Source organism: Penicillium pulvis (genome assembly GCF_028828015.1).
Source record: "Penicillium pulvis strain IBT 33274 chromosome Unknown contig_12_segment0_segment0, whole genome shotgun sequence".
Lineage (NCBI taxonomy): Eukaryota > Fungi > Ascomycota > Eurotiomycetes > Eurotiales > Aspergillaceae > Penicillium > Penicillium pulvis.
Window position 1 is genome coordinate 2,566,617 of NW_026643072.1, and position 20,843 is coordinate 2,587,459.

Consider the following 20,843-nt stretch of genomic DNA (forward strand, 5'->3'; position numbering starts at 1 on the left):
CCCACTCTTGAGATCAACACCGACACTGCAATTGAACGGCGCAACTTCGGCCTCGCAACTTTTGTCGGTTCCAAGTTCCCCATAACAAGCCATTGCCAATGCAAGCTATCGTTTACCGCCTTGTTCACCGCCTTCCCCGATCTGCAAGATAACTGCATGAGGTCAGATCCAATTCATTTCTTTACAACCCAGCTAATTCCATTGCTCTTTACGATAATGTTCGCCGTTAGAACAGCTGGCCGACTAGCCTGGGGTCCTCGTAGATGGATCCAGCTCCGTGGTGTCTCTACTTTAGAGGGAAACTCTCACATTGTATGTATTTGTCTAATTGATCGTTCATTTTGATATTGACTTGACGTAGTATGTATTCCCCAGTGAGGGAGCATCTGGGTCCCATATTCTGTCCCTTTTGCCAACTGAGCCTGCCAACGCAAATCTAGCGATTGGAGTTACATCAAAGCTACCACCAACGACAGACTCGCTCCGGGAGAATCCCAAATTCTTGGAAATTCTCCAAGAGGTCTTCTCCAAGTACGCACACGAAGACCCGGAAGCACAGTCTCAGGCGCAAGTCATGGTGTCCACGGCTGGAGCAAACCTGTACTCTGGTGGTGTTCTCATGGGCCACAATCGGCGCAAAAACAAACGCCGCGCCGACATGGGTGACTCTAGTGGCGGCGCCAGTGGCCAGGGTGGTGCTGGTTCTGCTGGCCGAGGTGGCTGGATTCATATTTCGGACAACCGACGTCCTCCTGACTTTGGGCGGATTGCCTGGTAAGACAACATATACCAGGGCTTTTGTATGGCCTGAATCGTAACTGACTACTTTATAGGCCAGAGGACATCTTCGGAAGCCTTGAAGTGGATTCTGAGGGTCACTTTGTCGGGGGTGATGGAAATTATCAATCTAGTGGTAAGCTTTTTCCCTATAGGGTAATTGAATGACAACTAATCTATAGTAGGTACTTACAGAACTGTGACCCGTGATGGAATGTGAGTCACTCTTCCTAATATCAACTATTGGTATGTTACTAACCCATCTCTAGACTTGGGTTGAGTCCTTTCCTCAGAGCGAAATTGGTTCAAAGGTTGAAAGAGCTTGACCAGCAATAAGCCTTATCAGAACAGCTTAAGCAAACTGTACAATATTGTATCACAACAAGATTATCGATTCCCCTCTCATAGCATTTACATTAAATTATGATTATTTGAAAAAGTTCGTGATTCGTTGAGATCCATCGTTCGCTTTCCTTGCCCCCGGTTTTTTGTTGGAGATGTTCGAGGTGGCACTTCGTGTCTTCATTTTCTGTGGAGTGACTAGTGTCTCCAGCTTGGCTTTTTTGTTCTCTTTGGAACCTGAATCTGGCGTGTGCTCTCGCTTGGTTCCTGCTGTTGTGAGTATCTTTTCTTGGCCCTTTTCGGGCTTGACGTCAGTCTTCGGCGACTCGAGTTCCTTCTTCAAAGAAGTTTCAGTCGACAGGGGCTTTTCTTCTCTTTTTGGGGCATTGGCAAAGAAGTTGGCAATGTTGCTCTTGTTTTCTTTACTGTCGACCGGAACGATAAAGTCAGGAGAGTTATTTCCTACTTTTCCAACCTCTTTTGGAACCTGGTAGCACTCCAGCTCACCCTCATACGGTTTCAGAAGTGATTGCAGCTCTTTCGACCAAGTTTTCCGACCTGGATCAAGCCAAGTCTTCATGGCTTCCGACCCAGCATCCAATATGACAGGCATGCGATCATGTAAAAACTTCAAGTAGGGATTTGATGATGTTGTGATGACGGTGAAGGTGTACAGCTTCTCGTCAGACCCTGTTGGTTGTCAGATATATATCAAAACACCGAAAAAAGAGTATAACCTTGGAACTCACCTTCATATGAGACACAGTCCCATAATCCCGCAAAGCACATCAATTCCCCGTCCTTACGCTTAACAAAATGTGGTATTCTGTCTTTACCTCCTGGTCCTTTCTTCAACCATTCGTAGAATCCTTGGCAAGGGATTATACATCTCTTGCGCCGCTTCATGGTGGTCCACATGCCACGATCTTCAATGAGCGAGTCATCGCGACAGTTGATTGTGCGCATGAGAGATCCATAATCGGGACTTCGCTTGGTCCAGAAAGGAACAAGACCCCATTTCATGCTTTGGAGCTTATATTTCGGGTGGCTTTTGCCTGCATCTTCCTTTGGCTCATGATCGGCATTTTGCTCCTCGCTAGCTTCGTCATGTTGTTCCTTTTCGGGGACATCAGCTCGATAAACGGCACCAATGTTTCCGGGCGCAAAGTTATAGGTTTCCCTGACTTCATCATCTTCTGGCGCTTCGTCTACTGGCATTCCTCTGTCCTCGAGCCGGTGTCGCATGTACGCCATGCGCTGTGGAGTCAGCATGAGGCTGGAATTGATACGAATGGAGACCTACCACGCCCAAAGCATAACGTCCACACATGCTTGCTTAGAACCCCTGGAATAGTTGTATTGGAAATCGTATCATATTATGCATGAGTGGGTGCCCCTAGTTGAAGATGTAGGTAGACGCGGAGGCGACGTCATATGGCGGAGAGAAGCTTGAGCCAAGTGAAAATCAAGCGGGTTCGCTCCGCCGCGGACTACAATTCCTTCAACACTACAATTCCTTGTCACGAGCCACAGGTCCAATTCAACGACTTGTTTCTATCTAGATAGCACAGAGGATCAGCTACAAGCTACACCGTCGATGTTCCGCATAGCATCGCGGCGCACCAGCGCCTACACCTCCAAACTCGTCCAAGCACAACGCCAGTCCCTGACACGGACAATATACACCAACAATGCCCGACCAACACCCCAATTAAAGCCCACAAGCGGCAGTCGACTCACTCTCTCACAAATTCCCCGACCACGACATATCACCTTCGCCCAGCGCGTGCGCCTACACTACCGTGAAGCGTCCAAGGGAATCTTCCGCAAGAACCCCATCCTCCTCCCACTCGCTATCGTCGGAGTTGTTAGCGCAATCGGAGCCTTCGTCTTCATCACCTATGTGGAAGTCACTCGTGTCGCACCCCAGTACCACAAATTCCCCCCGCCGGTAGCCGATGCGCTCCGCACCGCGGTGTACTACACCGAGATCGATCTGAACCCGCCTAAAGCACTACAAGGGTACAAGGAGGCGCTTCGGATTGGTGTGGAACTGGGAATGCATCCTTTCTCAGATGAGGTGCTTGGTATTAAGCTCCAGGTTGCGATGATGCTGGAGAAGGCTGGTCTAGTGAAGCCGGCCATTGAGGTGCTGGAGCGGACGAAGGATGAGGCATTGAACTGGGTGGAGCAGGGACATAACACCGAGGCTGCTACGGTCGGCCCTGCCAAGCCTGAGGCTGTTCAGACACCCAAGTCGGCGCAGACTGCAGCGGATAATGTGCAGATCAATACCGACGCGGTGCAGGATGCCGAGGAACAGTTGCGCGAGATGCAGCAATTTGAGGCGCGCCAGCGTGATCGTGCGCTCAAGAAGGTTGTTGGCATGCAGATGAAGCTGGGTGAGCTGTATGCTAGTGACCACATTCAGGATGATAAGAAGGCCGAGGCTGCGCAGGTCGCTGCTGTGGAACTGTGTTTGAAGGAGATGCACCGCCGCCAGAAGCTTGGTCTACCTGTTGGTGGTGGCGCCGAAGGAGCCGAAGAGTCGTGGTTGAATATGACTGAGATTGCCACAGCGCTAGGCGAGCTCGCATCTACTTACAGTGCTAAAGAGCGGCACGAGCTGGCTCTGCCTCTGTATCTACGTGCGTTGGGTCTGATCCGCGAGGCGGAGGGTGGGTCGCCATCCTGCAAGCAGGTCGGCCTGCTGAACAATGTTGCTAGTGCCATGGTAGGCCAAGTACAGCAACCCGCACGAAGCCAACTGAAATCAGGCACGGCGGAGCAAAATGTTGAGGCAGCCCGGCAGTGGGCTCAGAAGGCTCTTGATATGGCTGCGCTAATCCAGCCACCTGCTCGCGACGAGGAGTGCGATGTAAGCTGTGTTGCTGCGACATACAACCTGGGTGAGCTGGCAGAACTCCAGAAGAAACCAGATGTGGCTCTGAAGCGATACTCGGAGGCCAAGTCACTAGCAAAGGGACTTGGGTTTGAAGAGGGTATCGCCATGGCGGACGAGGCCTTAAAGAGACTTGCCAAGAAATAATCTTGAAGGCTAAAATTGCACGACCGGTGACAGGAGTGCATTTTTACATGTATTTATATTATGACTTTAAAATCCATCTCCAATGAACACATTCGTGGGAAAATTGATTGTTAAGACCGAGCCGGATGTTCACATTCGACCTCAGTTGGGAGTACATAATATTTTCTATAACAATAACCCATATCATCTAAACTTGACTACACGCTAGTCTTCGGTTGTACATTGATGGGCGTGTTCTCATCGACCGACTCGTGTGGAGATCCGGATTCCTCGAAATCGGCATGGACCCTGCCGATAATGCCGCGAGCTGTATCCCTTTTTTCTAAATAGGCAATTATTGCGATAAAGGGCAGGGTCAATGTCCCTGTAACCAAACTGGCAATATAACCCTTTCTAAAATCAGGCGCATCTGTCGCCGGGTAGAAAATCAGTGGCCACCAAGAGACAAAGGCAAAATCGAATGAATTCATGAAACCTGTCGTTATGGCGCGAAGTTGAAAGTCATGACTTGTCACATCAGCCATCCACGAATACCACACAGCCTGCGGGGCAAATGTTGTACCGAGTAGGTAAAAGGCAACAAAGTACCCAGCATCTGTAGCCGGACTGGACACTAAGATGGCTGAGCCGATGATGAAGGTAAACCCGATCGCGACAGACACCTCCCAGCGGGATTGGAGCTTATCGGATATGACGGCATAAAACACTGTTCCGACAATGGCTGTCGCGTAGATACCTGTAGGGTAGTTGTTCTGTTGGACGGTGGTGTAGCCTCTTGACGCCATCCAGTAAGCCATGACATTGTTCTGCAGCATCTGTACGCAGAGCGAGTATACTAGAAAGCTTATGTTAGATGTATAACCCACAGTTGCCTTGGTATGATGCACATACACATGAAGAGGGTTGGCAAGAGATAGAACTGCCAGCTCAGTAAGACACGTTTGAATACAGTTTTATCCCATGACTGCTGGCGAAGAGGACCTAGCCGAGTAGCCGCATGTTCCTTTTGCTCGTCGCTAAGATACCAGGCGGCACGGTGAGCAGGGAGATCTGGAATAAAGATCCAGCCTGTTCACTTGTCAGCACTTGTTTTTGATGGTCCAGGGTAAGACTCACCGAATAATGCAACGGGAATTGTCATGACAGACACAATAATGAAGATCCATTTCCATGCTGGTAGACCACCTTTGCCTGCCAGAGTCTGAAGCAGACCGGCTTGCATCCAGCCACCAGACATAGTGCCCAGTTGGCCGAATACACAAAATACAGCCGCCCGCACTCCCAGTTCGGACTTCCGGTACCATGAGCCGAGAATAAACTGTGCTCCAACGCTGCAAAGGTTGTCAGAAAACAAGATTCGTCCATGAAGGGCAATATCAACACGCAAACGTACTATGCAATAGCAGAAAACCCGCCCTCGATGGCATTCAGCACAATGACTTGCCAGGCATGCGTCATCTTATAGGTGATCAAAGTCAAAACACTCCACGTTAAATTGGCAGTGACGAAGACATACTTCGGTCGCAATATGGTTAGCAGACTGGTTCCCGGGATCTGGCAAACCGCGTAAACAACCAGGTACGCGGTGTTCATGTAGTTGTACTGTTTGCCCTCGAAGCCTAAGGCCTCTTTCATGCCACTGATATACGCGGATGAATAACTGGCTCGGGTAATACCAAACAGAAACCAGATCAATGAAAAGTATGGGAGCAGCGTCACATCGAGTTTGGAGAGTAAGGCTCGATCTTTAGCATCTGGGCCCCAGAGCCAGATGGCAAGCTTTGTCAGGACCATCGCACTTCTCAGAGCAAAGTAGAGTAAGTGAAATAGAAGTGACTGATTGAAGCTTTAGAAGTTCTTGTTTCGGGCAGTTAATTCAGAGTGCGGCCTTCACAAGTCGAGTAGCGAGCACCGGACCATAACACGAAGATAATCAGGGCGAAAGTTTCCAGGCGTTTCGAGATTGGACGTCCCACCGATAAAGGGACAGATTGTAAGCACAAAGTATATCAGCTAGGCAGTAATGACGACGTGCTCCTAATGGATGGTGAAGATTTGCTGATAAGCTCGCGGGGTTGACCTCGGCATGATGTGATAGCAAGGGGGAATGACTATTTAACCGCATGTAACAGTAAGCCATGGAATATTGTTCCCCCTTCATACTCCGAACATGAACAAAGTCAGATTCTTGCCAAATCTTTTATTGCCAAGAAAAAGCGAAATAAAAAAAAATCCCTGTCAAGTTCAAATGTTTATCTATTCACGCGGGGTAAGCTAAAGAATACCCCGCATATTATACATTCCAGTCCCCATACCGATGCTATCTACGCTTACTGATGGCGAGATTATGGCCCCAGTCACACCTTTAGAAGACGATTTATTGTTTCAGGTCATTTTTACTTCGGATTCTGACGGCGTTAGAGACAACATGGGAATCAACTCGAGCCTCGTACTGTAGATGATGGCGAACGTATGTATCGGATTAGCAGACAAAGGACAACAGGATTTCCCGGATTGAGCATACAGCCGATCACTTGGATAGCAAAGGAGGGTTTAAGAGAGCGATTTATTAGAGCATTCACCAACCTTGGAAATCCGGCTTATAACGGAGCTGATGTTTCGTTTCACTTTACTCCTATATGATCTGCTGCATTTATGACCAGCCACACCGGGGTTGGTTCCAAGGTAATAGATCACACCTCAGTCGGGATCGATGTTGAGATAGTCGAAACAAACATTAATGAATCTCGGTCTAGATCGTAGAAACCTTAATTAACTCTAGTACACACAGATTACAATGCCGATATGGGATCCTTCCCGATCCACATTAACTTAAAATTTGCGTTATATAAACTGAGTAAGACCACAGCCTCTTTTTGATTTGTCTCCTCGCGACTCCATAGTTTGCTAGTGTCCTGTTGTTCACCAAAGGTTCCTACTACTCTAGTGTTATGCCGTCCCCACATTTTTCCACAATCTTTGAGTACATCACACGCCAGTCCTTCGTAGAAAACCCCCGGATAGTACAGAGCGGAAGATATTTCTAATAGATCATGGTGACGAGCGGCCCACGAGTAGAGTTCTTAACCTGGGCATTGGGTAGTATTACATGACGTAGCCTAGCTGAAAGCTTTTCGTATGCTACTCCAAGGTCAACATAGCTTTGGAGTATATTGTCTACTAAAAGTAACAAGATCCCCACATATATGTCCTCCGTAGTTGTGAAATTCAACAGGCTACCTACATATAGGCAGCTACATTATCAGTCTATATCCCCACACCAAATGCAGTATACTCGGCCGTTAAAGTCCCACATTCGGTCGGGTTAAACGGATTAGGCACATAACCGAGGACGCGTGTCATAAGTTACCCCTTCTCCTACCAGGCCCGACTCGGGAAATCTTCGGTGAAGAGAAATAAGCTTCTTTTCAACACACAGTCACACTTATATATGTAGCCTATCCTTGATTTCATAGACCTAGTTTTTCCGTCAATTGATTCACCATTGGGAGGCTCTTCAAAATGATTTCTTCTGCAATCGCCACTTCCCTACTCCTCGGCAGCCAACTTGCTGCGGCCACGTTAATCCAACGTGAAACGACTCAATTAGTGAACAGTACTGCCTGCTCGAATGTTCACATTCTGATCGCCCGTGGAACTACCGAGTCCTATCCCGGCTCTCTAGAGACGTTGGCTGAGCTGATCACCGCCAACAACCCGGATACTACATACGAGAACCTTGTATACCCTGCTACGGACGAGACAACCACAAATAGCTACCATGTTGGAAAGAAGGCTGCACGCAAGCAGCTGACTAGTTTCGTGGAGAGATGTGGGCATACTGACTCTCAGTTGGTTGTGCTTGCTTACTCGCAGGTATGCAGCTAACCTCCTTATTCAATTGACGTAAACGAAATAGTCAATTAACTCAGCTGTACAATAGGGAGCTATGGTCATTGCTGATACCCTCGCTGGTGGTGGCGGTGACTCGACTCTGGGTAACCTGACTGCTCCAATTGATTATGACATTGGCAAACATAGTAAGGATCCCTCTCGATCTTCATTCATACTGCGAGAATACATTTAGATTCTAACAGTAATGACCTGTGCAGTTACCGCCCTTGTCCTATATGGAGACCCACGCCATGCCCCCTACCAGCCTTATAACCAGGGCTATGAAACATTTAATGTCACAGGAGTATGTTTCACTGGCTCATACATATATATAGTGATGACACGCTAACCATGAGACAGAAATATCCCCGTTCGGGAATGCAGGTGCGCTACTTGACAGAGCATTATGGCAATGTGATTCATGACTATTGTAATGCCAATGACCCGGTTTGTGCTAGCGGTACCAACATCACGGCTCATTTGGTTTACCCTGAGATTTGGGATACGACTGCTGCTGGGTGGGTGCAGAGTGTTCTTGACCAGGATTGATTGATCCGTATTGCTAGGGGTTGAACTCAAAGTCAAGGCATCTAGTAGCTGCAAAGGTTCCAAGGTTTTAAGATAGAATAAGCTTTTGCTAGAGAGATAGTGCCTGAATTCACATTGAACTCCACATCTATCGTAGCATTAAGCTAGCTTGAAGTGGGTAGTCATTTTACTACTCTTTACAACCTTGAAATACTATGCACTACGTCTCTATGTCTGGCCACACCCACTACGAGATGGAAAAGGGTGAAGAAAAAATAGGAAAACAGTTTTGATGCCTTATGTGGTATTAGAACATCACATGCCTTCACAAGCCAGACATTCGATTTTAATGGCGAATCGAGTAAGCTAGGCATGTCAGAAAACCTCAGGGCCGGGTAACACCGTGTCCCGACCCAAAGTGCTTCATTGCTCGTGGCTCATACATCCCAAAACCAAAGCCCTTCTTGTTCTGGATTTTGAACTTTTTTTTTGATTCCCTTGGCGATAGATCAAAAAGAGGCCTCCTCCTTCACACTCATCAACTCATCTAAGCGCGCGACATAACACCCCAGGCACGGATCTTGTTGTCGGTGTAACCGGCGAACAGGGTCTGACCATCGGCGGACCAGGCGAGGGAGATACACTCGGGGTCACGGCTCTTCTTGCCCTTCTCGACGTACTCGGGCTTGAGCTCATCAACCTTGGACTTCTTCTCGAGGTCGAAGATGGTGATGGAGCTGCTGGTGGCAGCGCAAAGCCAGTAGCGGTTGGGGGAGAAGACGAGAGCGTGGATCTCATCACCGGCGTGGAGAGAGTAGAGGTGCTTGGACTCGTTCAGGTCCCAGAGCATGGTGGTACCGTCCTTGCCACCGGAGGCGCAGAGGGATCCATCGGGGGAGATGGTAACGGTGTTGATGTAACCGGTGTGACCGATGTGGTCGGTCTGCAGGCGGCAAGAAGCAAGCTCCCAAACCTATTGTGGATGAATTGTCAGCGTCCCAATAATTCATCAACATATTTGAGTGATTCAAATCAGGGAAAATTTCCTCACCAACTCAACACTTCAAGATCAAGTGTTAAGTTGGTTTCAATCAGGCATTGGTGATAATTGTCTCATGGCCCGCGAAGGGCTCTGAAGTAGCAAATACGTAAAAGATGCAAACATCCTTTGGAATGGGGGTGGGCTGAAATTGAATATCGAATGGAAGCGTACCTTGACGAGCTTGTCCCAACCAGCGGAGACAATGACGGGGTTCTGGGGGTTGGGGCTGAAGCGGACGCAGGAAACCCACTCGGTGTGGCCCTTGTCGGTGATGGTGTACTTGCAGTCACCGAGGGTGTTCCACAGCTTGATGGAGCGGTCACGGGATCCGGAGACGATCTGACGGTTGTCGGCGGAGAAAGAGACGGAGAGAACGTCGTTGGTGTGGCCGACAAAAGTGCGGGTGGTGTTACCGGTGGACAGCTCCCACAGACGGAGAGACTTGTCCCAGGAGGAGGACAGAGCGTAGGCACCGTCGGAGGAGATCACCTATATATCAAAAGACCACCGGTCAGCGAAAGTCGATTCCAATTGTTTCCCAGTATCCGATTGCCATTTCGTCGTTTCCCAATGGATCCGCACACCATGATTCGATTTCGAGAGAAGAGGGGGCAGATATGCATACACAGTCAGAGACGATGTGGGAGTGACCCTCCAGGCTGCGCTTGGGGTAGCCGTAAGCCTGCTCATCGCGGGTAAGGTTCCAGATGATCAGGGTCTTGTCGCGAGAGCCCGACAGCAGCATGTTGGGGCTAAGGGCGAAGTCAGAACACGATCCATTGCGAAAATTTGACGAGGCCAGACCTACTTCTCCAGGGAGGTCGCAAGGGAGGTAACCCAGCCATTGTGGCCCTCGAGGGTGCCGCGAAGAACCAGCTGCTCAGCCATGATGAGTGAATCGATGAAGGGTGAGGATGGGCGGAGTAGGTCGTTGACGCTGGGGAGATAAAATCAGAGGAGGGAGGTGCTGCGTGCCCGCCAAAGCCCTAACCCGGTTGGCTGGCGCCTTGTGTGGTTCCGCTGTGCCCTAACAATAAGCGAAGGTCACGTGGCTTATCTTATCGGCTATACAATTGTATTCAATTATACTCATTGTATGCATTCTATAGACATTCTATTACTTTAATTTACACATGTTTTTATGTTCGTATTAAACAATTGGAATTGAAATTGAAGCAACCATTTCCCCCTGGAATTAAGTAATTTCTTCTATGTGCTACGTCAGCTAACATGCTTGGACCAAACTATAGAGTCATCAGTAAGCAAGGCCTAGCCATAGAAAAGCACTCGTCAATAGACGCCTTTACCGTGATTGACTTTGTTTTGCTTTTAAAATGATTTACGCATATATGTGTAAACTCAATTCAATTCCCTAACTATACAAGGCTTTTGCCTTTCGCCTTTCGGCAACTATTATACACAGCTTCTAGTACTATCAGTAGATATCCTACCCGGTTCACCGGTAATCCACCTGGGCGTAGTTATACAAAGCTGCAACTCTCCTAGGAGTTGAAAACCTGCACATTCGGCATACGTCCCAATCCACCACCGCCGCCAGTCTTTCTATTCTTCGCAGACTCGAATCCAGTGGCACTCTTGTCACTCACATGCTGTCTCAGCAACCGCAACACCTCAGATTCACTCCACCGCTCCGGAACAGGGCGATACGCAGCCCTGAATGCACCAATAGTCTGCGCCCACTCGCCGCTCTTGGCTCCAGTCTCCTTCCAGGTCTCCGTCAGCTGGTCCTCGGCAGGAGGGCTTTCTCCGGTGACATCAGGAGGGTCCTGAGTGGCCCAATAGTAGATGTCCCAGTCGTTCTCATCAAGGAAGCGGTCGTATTCCTGGAGCTGCTCCACGGACATGTCCCGGAGGTAGACGTCGGCGAAGGTGGAAAGAAGCAGGTCGGACTCGAGGATACCACGCTTACGGCTTTGGTCTATTTGGATGCGGTCAGTGTACGGTTCGAGGTACATATACTTGCAGCTCTTTGTCAAGGTGCATTGATAAGAGAGATGGGAACGAACATAATAACCGAGCGCGCATGGTCGTAGCATCTTCTCCAGTACGCTTCAGAGGCTCAACCTTGAAGGTAATACCCTCCATCTCGCCAACTCCAAGCTCAGGCTTCTGTGCACCACTCTCCTGGCGACCGCCGGTAAAGTGCTCGATCCGTCCAGGGTAGGGGTCATTAGGACGGAAGTTCGGGTTGACGGAGTTTAGCATTTCTGGGGGTGGGGGCTTGCTCCCGACATTGGGGAAGTCCTTGGTCATAGTGGAGGTAGTGTTCGGCACAAATTGGTTCGAAGGCTTTTTGGTCTGGTCTTCACGGTAGCCTTCGACATTGGCTTGGGAGCGGTTTTTAGCATCATTGAAGCGTAGAGCAGTCGTGCCGAATGAACGGTTGATTGCGGGTTTGTAGGATGATGGCAATGGCCGCAAGGCGCGGTGAATTAGTCTAGGTGCTGACATTTTGAGCTGTGTCTTATCCCTTCAGGTTTGTTGGAACCTGGATTGAATGGGAGAAGATGCGTTGATATGCAATGCTCGGCTTGACATCATCTTGGTGTCATTGTCCGGGCCGAAAAAGCTACCTGCAACACCCGGTGTTTGCATTGTTTGCATGTCCGTCTACCACTGAATGGCTTGTGATTACACAGCTTTTGACATGCATTTACCAGCAGAGTAAGTCTTTGCCTTTCGAATGATAATATCCAGATCATAAAACAGACGACTGTTGATTGGCTCCTTTCACTGGGCCATAACCTTCCGCGATGTCTTTTCAGGAAAAGTTCTTATTTTTTTCTTGTCTCGCCTATACTTCCTTGTAGAACAGTGTAGACAGACATACTGAAGACGCTACCTACATGAACACTCTAAATCGGAATGTATCGACTTCCGAAGCAGGCGTATACTAGTGCATATTGATATCTTTCCACACATCCAGGTGTTCGATGATAAACCTAAAATATAAGATTCAAGGATTCCCAACAACCAAGGTGCTACTATCTACATAACCCGAGACAAGGCGATTATGCCCAAGGTAACTGCATGACGACTACTGGATTGAAAATGGAAGTGTTATATTGGTTTGCATTGACAATAATCTATAAAATGGAAGGCGCGATGCAGTCGTGGTCGTTTCGCGGGCCAGTCAACAGAGACGGGGTTGCAGATAATTACAGTACAATTGTTTCGCGGGCAGATTTTTTGGCTATTTATAAGATCTTCATCATTATGCTGGACAAACAGCTAACAGTGGGATTTGATAAGATGCTCAATGCTTTATACATATTGTGTCCTTGTTGACCTTGAGGATTCGCTACCTTAGACTCAGGTATCGATTCTTTATCTGATAACGTGGATGTGGATGCTATATGGTGCCTATTCAGTACACTTAGAGTAGCCTATAGAACTATGTTCAGGTGGATACGTATCCAGAACAACTTTGGAATTAACCCCCGCAAGCAGGACATATATTTTATATCATCGAATTCATGACCATTGAAACAAATGCCATAAGACACGAGTACAAAAGAAAGATTCAAACAACTCCCTAGAGAACTGGCAGCTGCCCAATCTCATCTCATCTTACAAGAAAATCCAACCATGCATTCCCAAACGCATGCAATCAGCAAAAAAGACCTTGAAAGTCCCGAGTCCTATAGACCACTGTACTCAACGAAACGAAACGCAAAATGCTTAGATAAGGTGCTTAGACCGGAAGTAGGCGCGCAGGTAAACAACCTGCCAAGCACCAAGACCAACCAGCATACCCATAGTTCCGAAAGCAAACCACTTCACACGCTCGTTGGTGCTCTCGTTGGTATCACGGAGACGCTGCTCACGGGCACGGAGGTAGTCCATCTCGGTGACGATGTCAGCGACCATCTCCTCGATGCGGCGGAGGTCGGTCTCGATGGGCTTCAGTTTCTCCTGGGCTTGGATGCTGGACCAATCGCGGGCATCGGCACCGATTTCGACGTCGAGCTCGATTTCGCGGACGGGGTTTTGTTGAGTGTCTGAAACGATTCATGTTAGATGGGGTCTTTAGTGTTGCGGAGCTTGACTTACTGCGGCCAACAAGCTGGTTCTCCATGCACACATCAAAAGTGGTATCGGCGGTCGAGGTGAATGCCTGGCGCACCTCACCGACGATATCCTTGGGACGACCGTGGTCATTGCCCATCGAGTCCTTGATCTGTAGTTTGTGTTAGCATCGGTGATCGAATACAGAAGCGGATTCGTGGCTGCGGTGTTGTCGTCCGTAGCGCATGATCATCGAATGTGGAATTGGAACATGATTGCGCCCGGTAGATATATCACGTACGTGCATGTTAACGCGCTGGCCGTCACCCTTGGAACCGCTCACGATGGCGGTGACAACGACCAGCTGGTCCTTCGCGATAAAGTTGCGGATACATCGCTCGTTCTTGCCGTGGCCTGACGTAGCGGGGAGATCGAATTTAAGGGCGGAGGCGATTTGAACCACGAGGAGGAAGAAAGCCAGAATTGACCTCATTGTGAATGGAGAGGAGCCCATGGTGGGGAATTTTGGCGTGGTAAACAGGGGAGCTGGCGGTTGTTGATGCCACTTAAGGGGACTGAAGGATCACCTAAGCACGGAGCACCTGACCTCCGTCAATACTGACAAGTCCGCTCAACAGTACAAATTATCTTTACGTTGTTCTCTATCAATGTGTTTTTGATAAAACAATCAGATTAAATTTAGCATGTTCATCTTGTTAGTATTCCGTATTTATTGACATATTTGTTTAAAAGGCTCATCTCGACGGGGCTATGTTGAAATACAACGCGTTATCCAGGCATACAATTTACAGCAACTACTGACTGAACAATTTCAAAGTCATAAGATGAATGGGTTCCAAGCGCCGAGGCTTATAGATAGAGACATAAATACTTCAAACATGGTATCTCGCGGAGTTTCACAAAAAGAAAAGCAAAGACGTCATTGTCAGCCCCCAAGAATCGAATCGAGCCGAGTCGAAACAAGACAGAATGAAAAGAAGCTCCGTATTTATCGTCAGTTTGGCATCCAAAGAAGGATAGAAGGAAAATAGAAAAGTTTCAAAAGATAGTGGGACACAAAAAACCACCAGGCCGTAGCCGTGAAGAACAAAAAAGCAAAGACAGAACATGCTGCGATGTAGCTCTATGCAACAGATGCAACAGATGGGTGATCAAGGAATTGAAGAGCTGGGGAGATAGAAGAAAACGGAAATGAGGCAAATGATGGACGTGAGATATGTGATCGTTACATGGCAATGAAACGCTGAAAGCTTAACATCAAGTAGTCGAGAACATGGCAGATTACTGCATTAGGCTTCGACCTTCTTGCGACGTGTGAAGAAGCGGGAGAAACCGCTTTCTTTAATCTTGGGGGTCATGACGCTCTGGGGAGCAGGCTCTGGCGGGCCGGTATTCCGGAGGAAGTCCGCTAGTGCACTGGTCTCGGTCTGGCGGTTGGATGTGGATGGCAAGATCCCAGGGTTCCGCTCCATACCGACCTTCAAGGAATAGTTGGACTGCGGGGTATTGTTCAGTGAGCGCATAGAGCTCATCGACATCTTAGATGAGGGGCCATTCCCTGACATCAGACGAGACTTCATTCCCCCCGATCCGTTCGAGCTGGACGTTGCAGGTGGCCGCATGCTCAGTGGTTGAGGCTGGGCTTGCTGAAAGTCGGGTGGTGGTTCGCTGCGCAGGAAGTCAATCAAACTCTCCTCCTGGCGTGCAGGTGGCTTGGCTTGTATCAGTTCCTCGAGCAGATCGTCATCGTCATCGTCATCAATAGCGTAGGGGTCCCGAACACGTCGTTGCTTGCGTACGGGTTGAGCAGGCTCCGCCATGCCTGTGGATGCAGTCGCCTTGGCCTGACCGCTGGGACGGTTGGATGAATCCAGCAGCCCAGTGCGCGAGCCAAACGAAGTAAGGGACTTGTTAGCACCGGAGCCTTCGCGGGTACTGGCAAGCGAGCTGTTTTGGGAGTTAATTTGCACATCATCCGAGTCGATCGTGTTTCGGAATGGCGCAACTGTACGAGGAATGCGGTGGGCAGACTGCGGCGGTCCTTGGCGGATGAAATCAATCAGATCAGAAGTCTCTGATCCCCGTGTCTCTGCTGCGCGAGCCTGCAGTTTGGGCCGGTTGGGATTTGACCGGGTAGACGAGATGCTTGGCTGGGTTCGAACTGACTTGGGAGAGTCGATAGTCGGGCTCGGGGCACTGGTGGGAGCAGGTGGCTTGCTGACAGTAGTACTAGCAGTACGGGTCTCGCGGGGTGGTACAGGAGCAGCAGCGTCCGTGGGAGACAAGCTCATGCGTGAAGTGATTGGAATGTGCTTGGGGGAGTCACCCGCCTTTGCAATGAGCAGTTCTCCAGTGGCCTTGGAAGAGACGGAAGCCCGGGGGTCGGCTCCCGGTGGGCCAGTGTTCTTCAGGAACTCGGCAAGGTCGGTCGTGTCAGTGGTGTCCGAGCGAGGAATTGGTCGAGGCGCATCGGGGAATGTCATCTCTCTCACACTTTTAGGAGTCAACGTGAAATGAATGGTCTCATCGCTGTTGATCAATTTGTCCAGGTCGGTGGTGTCGTTGTCGAGGGAGTCTCCGCTAACAGACGCCCGGCTCGTATCAGACGAGCTACGGAGCCGGAGGGACGGGGACTCGCCTGGTGGGCGGTTCATAAGGCCCTTTAGTTTGTTTGAAACTTGAGAGGTCGTGGAACCAGCAGTGACCGGGCGCTTTTCGCGAGTGCTGTTAAAGCTCTCTGAGCGGCGAGGCTTGCTTAGGACAGATGAGGAGATCGATGTAGTGGGACGGCCAGACATGCGCTGCACAGCAGCTCGCTGTTCCAGAGTTGGAGAGCTACGGTTGCTAGAGGTCACCACTAATGGGGTAGGCCTGCGGCGGGTGCGTGATTGTGAGGAACGTTCACTATCTCCCGAAGTTGAATGCGGTCGAGAAATCTCCGATGATGCAGCAAGATCTGGGGTAACAGCCTCAGGTCCAGTAAATTCTTCAGCGACAGCGAATTCAGCAGCACTAGGGTCAGAGCCAGGAAGAGGGAATGTCTCGGTAATAGTAGCAAGCTCCAACGGGCTCTCGGAAGATTTCTCAGAAACAACCGCTTCGTTCGAAGGGGCCTTTTCAGACACGGATTTCATGTCTGATTTATTGTGATCGCCCTCGGTAGCATCGACATCACTAGGAGAATTGATAGCCTCGATGGTGGCGTCGGCCGGTAGAGCCAGTGCGGGCGCCACCCCTTGCGTAGATTCGGTAGATGGAAGATCAGGGTCACTAGTTTCTGCAATGATCGGCTTTGCATAAGACTGAGAAACATCCCTACTTTGCTTTCTCTTCGGTCTTTGGATTGTCGACGTCAGAGTAGGCTTCTCGCGCATCCCCTGTCCTTCGATAATCTCCGGATCCTCTGGGGCTCCACCATTCAGCGACGAGACCGAAACACGGTTATCGTCAGACTGTTCCGTCCCTTCGTCCTCGTGCAGACGTGATCGCAATGATGCGATCGTTACACCAACAGCCGGCGCATCCTCCTCTTCCTCCTCCTGTACGACAGACATGCACTCCTTGTCGGACAATTCCGCTGCTGCTCTGGACTCCTCATTTTCGGTGGTGACTGCGATGCCCATAGTAGACTCTGACGCATCCACGAACTCGGCCGATTCATCATCCTCGTACATGGTCTCCAGCTTCTCCTTTGAAGATGACCGAGAAGACCTAGCAGACTTGGGTGATGCTTCACCTGGGGAGACTGCGTCTGCCTCCTCGACCTCGTCACCCTGTCGCTCTGGAGGGCAATTGGACTTATGGTTTGGCAATGATCTAGAGCGAGCATGGCGAAGTAGAGGGCTCTCAACTGCTGATGCGCTCAGAGGAGAGTTGCCCGACCTTGCCACCAGCGATGGCGAGGGGACCACCATCAAACTGCGCGGTCGCACCTTATGAGCAACAACCGCCTGCATTGTCTGCACCACTTCGATCTCCATGTCTGGGTTGTACCCAGGGACCTCGATCTCCTCGACATCATAATCGCTCATAGGCAAAGGGACCGTAATGGGATCGATTGCCGCGGTAATATCCTCAGGAACAGGCTCTTCCGGGGTCACCGGCTCCTCGATAGTCACAATGCTGCTCTTGCGGCTGTTGGCCAACGTATGTGAAAAGGTGCGGCGTCTGAAAGACTCGCGAGACAATGTTCGTGAAAGGGTGGTGTTGCGTCTGCGCTTTCTCCAGGTACGCCATAGGCGACCCAGTGTCGCGTTCAACGCCAACTTCTCCATGTCGAGATCTTCCACGACCAACTGCTCAATTCGCTTGCGGTGGTCTTCCATATCGTCCGAGAATTGACTTTCAGTATCATTCAGCTTGGTAGATAACCTTGATCGTGCGGTCTCGCCCGCAATGATGAGCGCTTGCTCGCCGATGTGTTCAATAATGGAAGTTAAGAAAATCGCTGCTGCGGGGGTGATATTGTCGACATGACTTGAGAATCGGCGGGGGGCACCATCGGACTCCCCGAGGCCCTCCTGTGCGATAAACTCGTCCTCATCCTCCTCTTCCATGTCGCCGAGTCTGGTGTAAACCATGCATCGTAGACGAGTCAGCTTCCACGAGCGAACGAGATCAAAGTCCCCACCGGGTTCTTGACCTCCCCGAAATTCTGATTCCTCATTTTCCTCGCCGCCCATGTATTCGCCCAATTCTTCATCTGCGGTGGTCACCACCTCTTGTGCGAGGCGGGGCTTTAGAACGTCCGCCAAAACCGGTCGAATGCAAGCCAGCTGGGTGGATTTCGAGGCCGCAAGAATATTAAATAACAAATTATCGAGGAAACCGTTCAAGAGAGACAATGCTGCTGGGGTTACCAGGGCACTGGCCGCAGCCCCCGTATTTTCATCTTCTGCAAAGTCGGCGGTATTGTATTCTTGATCGGATGTGATGATCTCCGAGGCCGCGGAGAAAGAAATAAAAGCAGGCGGGGGGCGGACGGACGGCGGCGACATGAGATTGACTCGGGGGTGTTGCGAGTCACTGGAAAGACTGGTACTGCGCGAGCGAGTCAAGCTCCCGGTTTCCAGGAAGTCGGATCTGGAGTAGTGTTGCATGGTGAAAAGGTGAGGGGGGGGTATATCAATGTTCGGGATCACGGCTGCGGCTGGAGAATATTTCTGATGGCCCTGTCCACCGGGGTACACCCTCGATCTCTCGGACTGGGGGGAAGTGAGTTGTAAATCAAATCTCTAAATCATCCTGTACGCCGTCAGTCTGACAGCTTGCAGCTGACGTTGGGGGTGCGATTATTCGGGGGCCATTTCATGTGGTTGGCTTCGTCTCGAACTGTACGACCGCCATGCATGAAGGCAACGTCACTTGGCCCCCGTGCTAATAGATTATCAACTTACCCGCAGTAAGCTCCCAGGAAGATATAGTCCAGATAGAAAAAGAATGGCTGTTCCGTGTGGAAGGTTAAAGTGGAAGGAAGATCGAAAGGAGGGAAAGGAGTAATATTTCTTCAATGGTGGAGACGGGGGTTCACCACCGATCTGAATACAAAATAAGCCATTGTTAATCCATGACGCCCGACTTTTTCTTTAAGCCCCTGCAGCGGGAGCCTAACCCACTCCCACGAGCTCCTTTCTTTTAATTTACTTGCTTTTGATTCGTTTTATAATTTCTTCTTTTTCATGACAATTTGTGGTGATTCCAAAAAAGCCACCTCTTATCACACGTACCTGAATCCCGACGCAACCATGGTTCTGACCCAGAACCATTTGCCCTATCGCAATGAAGAAACCAGGGGTAGTGGAAAGCAGTGAACTTACGATCGGCCCCATAGCACGAGAAGACTCCACAGGGAGAGCATTCAAATCACCAATGAAATGGGCCAACTACCAATCAATAGGATCGTGGCCCCACGGGACTGTTTAGTCTTCACCACTTAACCACTTTAAGTCGTTCTATTGAATTTTCGTTCCCGCCTTCCACCGAAACAATTGGAATTTCAGTTTCACCTTTTTAGCTTAGTTTCGTTTGCATATTCATTTTTTTGCTTATTTTTCCGAGTCTTCGATCGCGGTTCCGCGCCCAGATCCTGGGCACTTTAGTCCGGGGCACCTTTGTGTACTGCAGTGGATCCACGGAAATATACCATACCGGTACTCACCACGTTCCCCGTTACCATGGAATCAGCTCATGTCCAGTGCTCCGTGCTTCGCCCCCAATGCGACCATCTTACACACGGCATTCCCGCAGACGAAACCTTGTACACGAAACCCGAAACTGCTCTCGTTTTGTTTCCTCCGAGGCGGATATTCTCGCTATGACCCGATGTGACAAATCATAGCCGTGGTACAGAAGTGGACTTCTAACCCGGTAGAGTTCACCGACGATCTCCGCCCACAAAAAAACCGCCACTTTTGTCTTGCTCGTGCCATTCGGGGAGGAAATTACTAGCCCCATGATCCGATGGTCCCAGATATGTGGCTTGCTGGTTCGCCTCCGATCGAATCATGTAACCCAAATCTGCGCTTGTTTGGTGGCCTCATCGGAGTTACTGAACTCCGTTTGTAGTATATACAGCAACTCGGCACTTCTGTTTAACATAATTAGCTCTACTCGGGAATACTCCCTCGGATAATCGAAAATGTTCACAAAGAAGCGGTCAGTCTCTGCAATAACTCAGTTCCCCTGAGGATCAGGGCCGATCCTGATTCATGCCATGCTTGTTCATGGTGGGTTGACCCACGATCGGCGCTCTGGTTGGCGGGTCTGCCAACAATAATCCTGCCGTTTGTCTCCGCAACCTTCGAGGCGTGGGGGGCTTGGGACAATAGTCAATAGTGCGCTTTAGGGTGAAAGGGGGGTCGAATGACAAGTAAGTGCAAAGTGAACTCCGATATCCAGGTCTAAAAATTGAACTTCAAGAACCTTGAGATAGACCTTGTTTGAAAAAAGAAATATATACTATACGGTGATGGTCCTGATGCGCGAATACCTTGGCTTGGATTAGTGGTACATATCCCCAGATGACATATCAGATCACATCACAGTGCATACATATCTTATTGATCCATCTGGTCTCTCATTGGCTCACTCCAAATCCCCTTCCCTGCACCCCAGGCCTAGTCTTATCAATAGCGTATGCTTATAGGGTGTCAGGCAAAAACG

General features: G+C 49.7%; 9 protein-coding genes across 9 annotated transcripts; 3 read left to right on the plus strand and 6 right to left on the minus strand.

Annotated features, from left to right (window-relative positions):
- Window positions 1-216: 216 nt before the first annotated feature.
- On the plus strand, window positions 217-1,113 carry N7503_002175 (uncharacterized protein; the record flags this gene model as incomplete). The annotated part of the gene is made up of 5 exons (XM_057061722.1): window positions 217-312; window positions 362-774; window positions 834-913; window positions 963-993; window positions 1,047-1,113. The coding sequence occupies 5 exons, from the start codon at window positions 217-219 to the stop codon at window positions 1,111-1,113; spliced, it is 687 nt and encodes a 228-aa protein (XP_056925684.1).
- A 91-nt stretch (window positions 1,114-1,204) lies between these two features.
- N7503_002176 (SOS response-associated peptidase) lies at window positions 1,205-2,449 on the minus strand (the record flags this gene model as incomplete). Its single annotated transcript, XM_057061723.1, has 3 exons — window positions 1,205-1,809; window positions 1,869-2,376; window positions 2,423-2,449. 3 exons carry the CDS (start codon window positions 2,447-2,449, stop codon window positions 1,205-1,207), a joined length of 1,140 nt encoding a protein of 379 aa, XP_056925685.1.
- Window positions 2,450-2,716: 267 nt separating this feature from the next.
- N7503_002177 (TPR domain protein) lies at window positions 2,717-4,168 on the plus strand (the record flags this gene model as incomplete). Its single annotated transcript, XM_057061724.1, has 1 exon — window positions 2,717-4,168. The coding sequence occupies one exon, from the start codon at window positions 2,717-2,719 to the stop codon at window positions 4,166-4,168; it is 1,452 nt and encodes a 483-aa protein (XP_056925686.1).
- A 197-nt stretch (window positions 4,169-4,365) lies between these two features.
- N7503_002178 (pantothenate transporter) lies at window positions 4,366-5,962 on the minus strand (the record flags this gene model as incomplete). Its single annotated transcript, XM_057061725.1, has 4 exons — window positions 4,366-5,003; window positions 5,060-5,236; window positions 5,285-5,499; window positions 5,562-5,962. 4 exons carry the CDS (start codon window positions 5,960-5,962, stop codon window positions 4,366-4,368), a joined length of 1,431 nt encoding a protein of 476 aa, XP_056925687.1.
- Window positions 5,963-7,690: 1,728 nt separating this feature from the next.
- On the plus strand, window positions 7,691-8,611 carry N7503_002179 (uncharacterized protein; the record flags this gene model as incomplete). The annotated part of the gene is made up of 4 exons (XM_057061726.1): window positions 7,691-8,044; window positions 8,112-8,208; window positions 8,281-8,366; window positions 8,423-8,611. The coding sequence occupies 4 exons, from the start codon at window positions 7,691-7,693 to the stop codon at window positions 8,609-8,611; spliced, it is 726 nt and encodes a 241-aa protein (XP_056925688.1).
- A 244-nt stretch (window positions 8,612-8,855) lies between these two features.
- On the minus strand, window positions 8,856-10,602 carry cpcB (40S ribosomal protein RACK1). The gene is made up of 4 exons (XM_057061727.1): window positions 10,441-10,602; window positions 10,258-10,384; window positions 9,804-10,121; window positions 8,856-9,563 (listed from the first exon to the last, which is right to left on the minus strand). Exons 1-4 carry the CDS (start codon window positions 10,518-10,520, stop codon window positions 9,138-9,140), a joined length of 951 nt encoding a protein of 316 aa, XP_056925689.1. The 5' UTR covers window positions 10,521-10,602; the 3' UTR covers window positions 8,856-9,137.
- Window positions 10,603-11,134: 532 nt separating this feature from the next.
- Window positions 11,135-12,177, minus strand: N7503_002181 (succinate dehydrogenase assembly factor 2; the record flags this gene model as incomplete). The annotated part of the gene is made up of 2 exons (XM_057061728.1): window positions 11,660-12,177; window positions 11,135-11,571 (listed from the first exon to the last, which is right to left on the minus strand). The coding sequence occupies exons 1-2, from the start codon at window positions 12,102-12,104 to the stop codon at window positions 11,135-11,137; spliced, it is 882 nt and encodes a 293-aa protein (XP_056925690.1). The 5' UTR covers window positions 12,105-12,177.
- A 1,093-nt stretch (window positions 12,178-13,270) lies between these two features.
- N7503_002182 (p24 family protein) lies at window positions 13,271-14,207 on the minus strand. The gene is made up of 3 exons (XM_057061729.1): window positions 13,963-14,207; window positions 13,707-13,833; window positions 13,271-13,654 (listed from the first exon to the last, which is right to left on the minus strand). The coding sequence occupies exons 1-3, from the start codon at window positions 14,173-14,175 to the stop codon at window positions 13,335-13,337; spliced, it is 660 nt and encodes a 219-aa protein (XP_056925691.1). The 5' UTR covers window positions 14,176-14,207; the 3' UTR covers window positions 13,271-13,334.
- Window positions 14,208-14,971: 764 nt separating this feature from the next.
- N7503_002183 (uncharacterized protein) lies at window positions 14,972-18,781 on the minus strand (the record flags this gene model as incomplete). The annotated part of the gene is made up of 1 exon (XM_057061730.1): window positions 14,972-18,781. One exon carries the CDS (start codon window positions 18,779-18,781, stop codon window positions 14,972-14,974), a length of 3,810 nt encoding a protein of 1,269 aa, XP_056925692.1.
- Between the last annotated feature and the right edge of the window lie 2,062 nt (window positions 18,782-20,843).

Excerpts from the sequence above, each read along its gene's own strand:
- cpcB (XM_057061727.1), bottom strand. The coding sequence starts at position 10,520 with ATGGCTGAGCAGCTGGTTCTTCGCGGCACCCTCGAGGGCCACAATGGC. Across the intron at positions 10,385-10,440 it reads CTTGCGACCTCCCTGGAGAA|CCCCAACATGCTGCTGTCGG; the intron begins GTAGGTCTGGCC and ends CTTCGCCCTTAG. Across the intron at positions 9,564-9,803 it reads GTTGGGACAAGCTCGTCAAG|GTTTGGGAGCTTGCTTCTTG; the intron begins GTACGCTTCCAT and ends CATCCACAATAG.
- N7503_002182 (XM_057061729.1), bottom strand. The coding sequence starts at position 14,175 with ATGGGCTCCTCTCCATTCACAATGAGGTCAATTCTGGCTTTCTTCCTC. Across the intron at positions 13,834-13,962 it reads GCCAGCGCGTTAACATGCAC|ATCAAGGACTCGATGGGCAA; the intron begins GTACGTGATATA and ends CACAAACTACAG. Across the intron at positions 13,655-13,706 it reads GAACCAGCTTGTTGGCCGCA|ACACTCAACAAAACCCCGTC; the intron begins GTAAGTCAAGCT and ends GAATCGTTTCAG.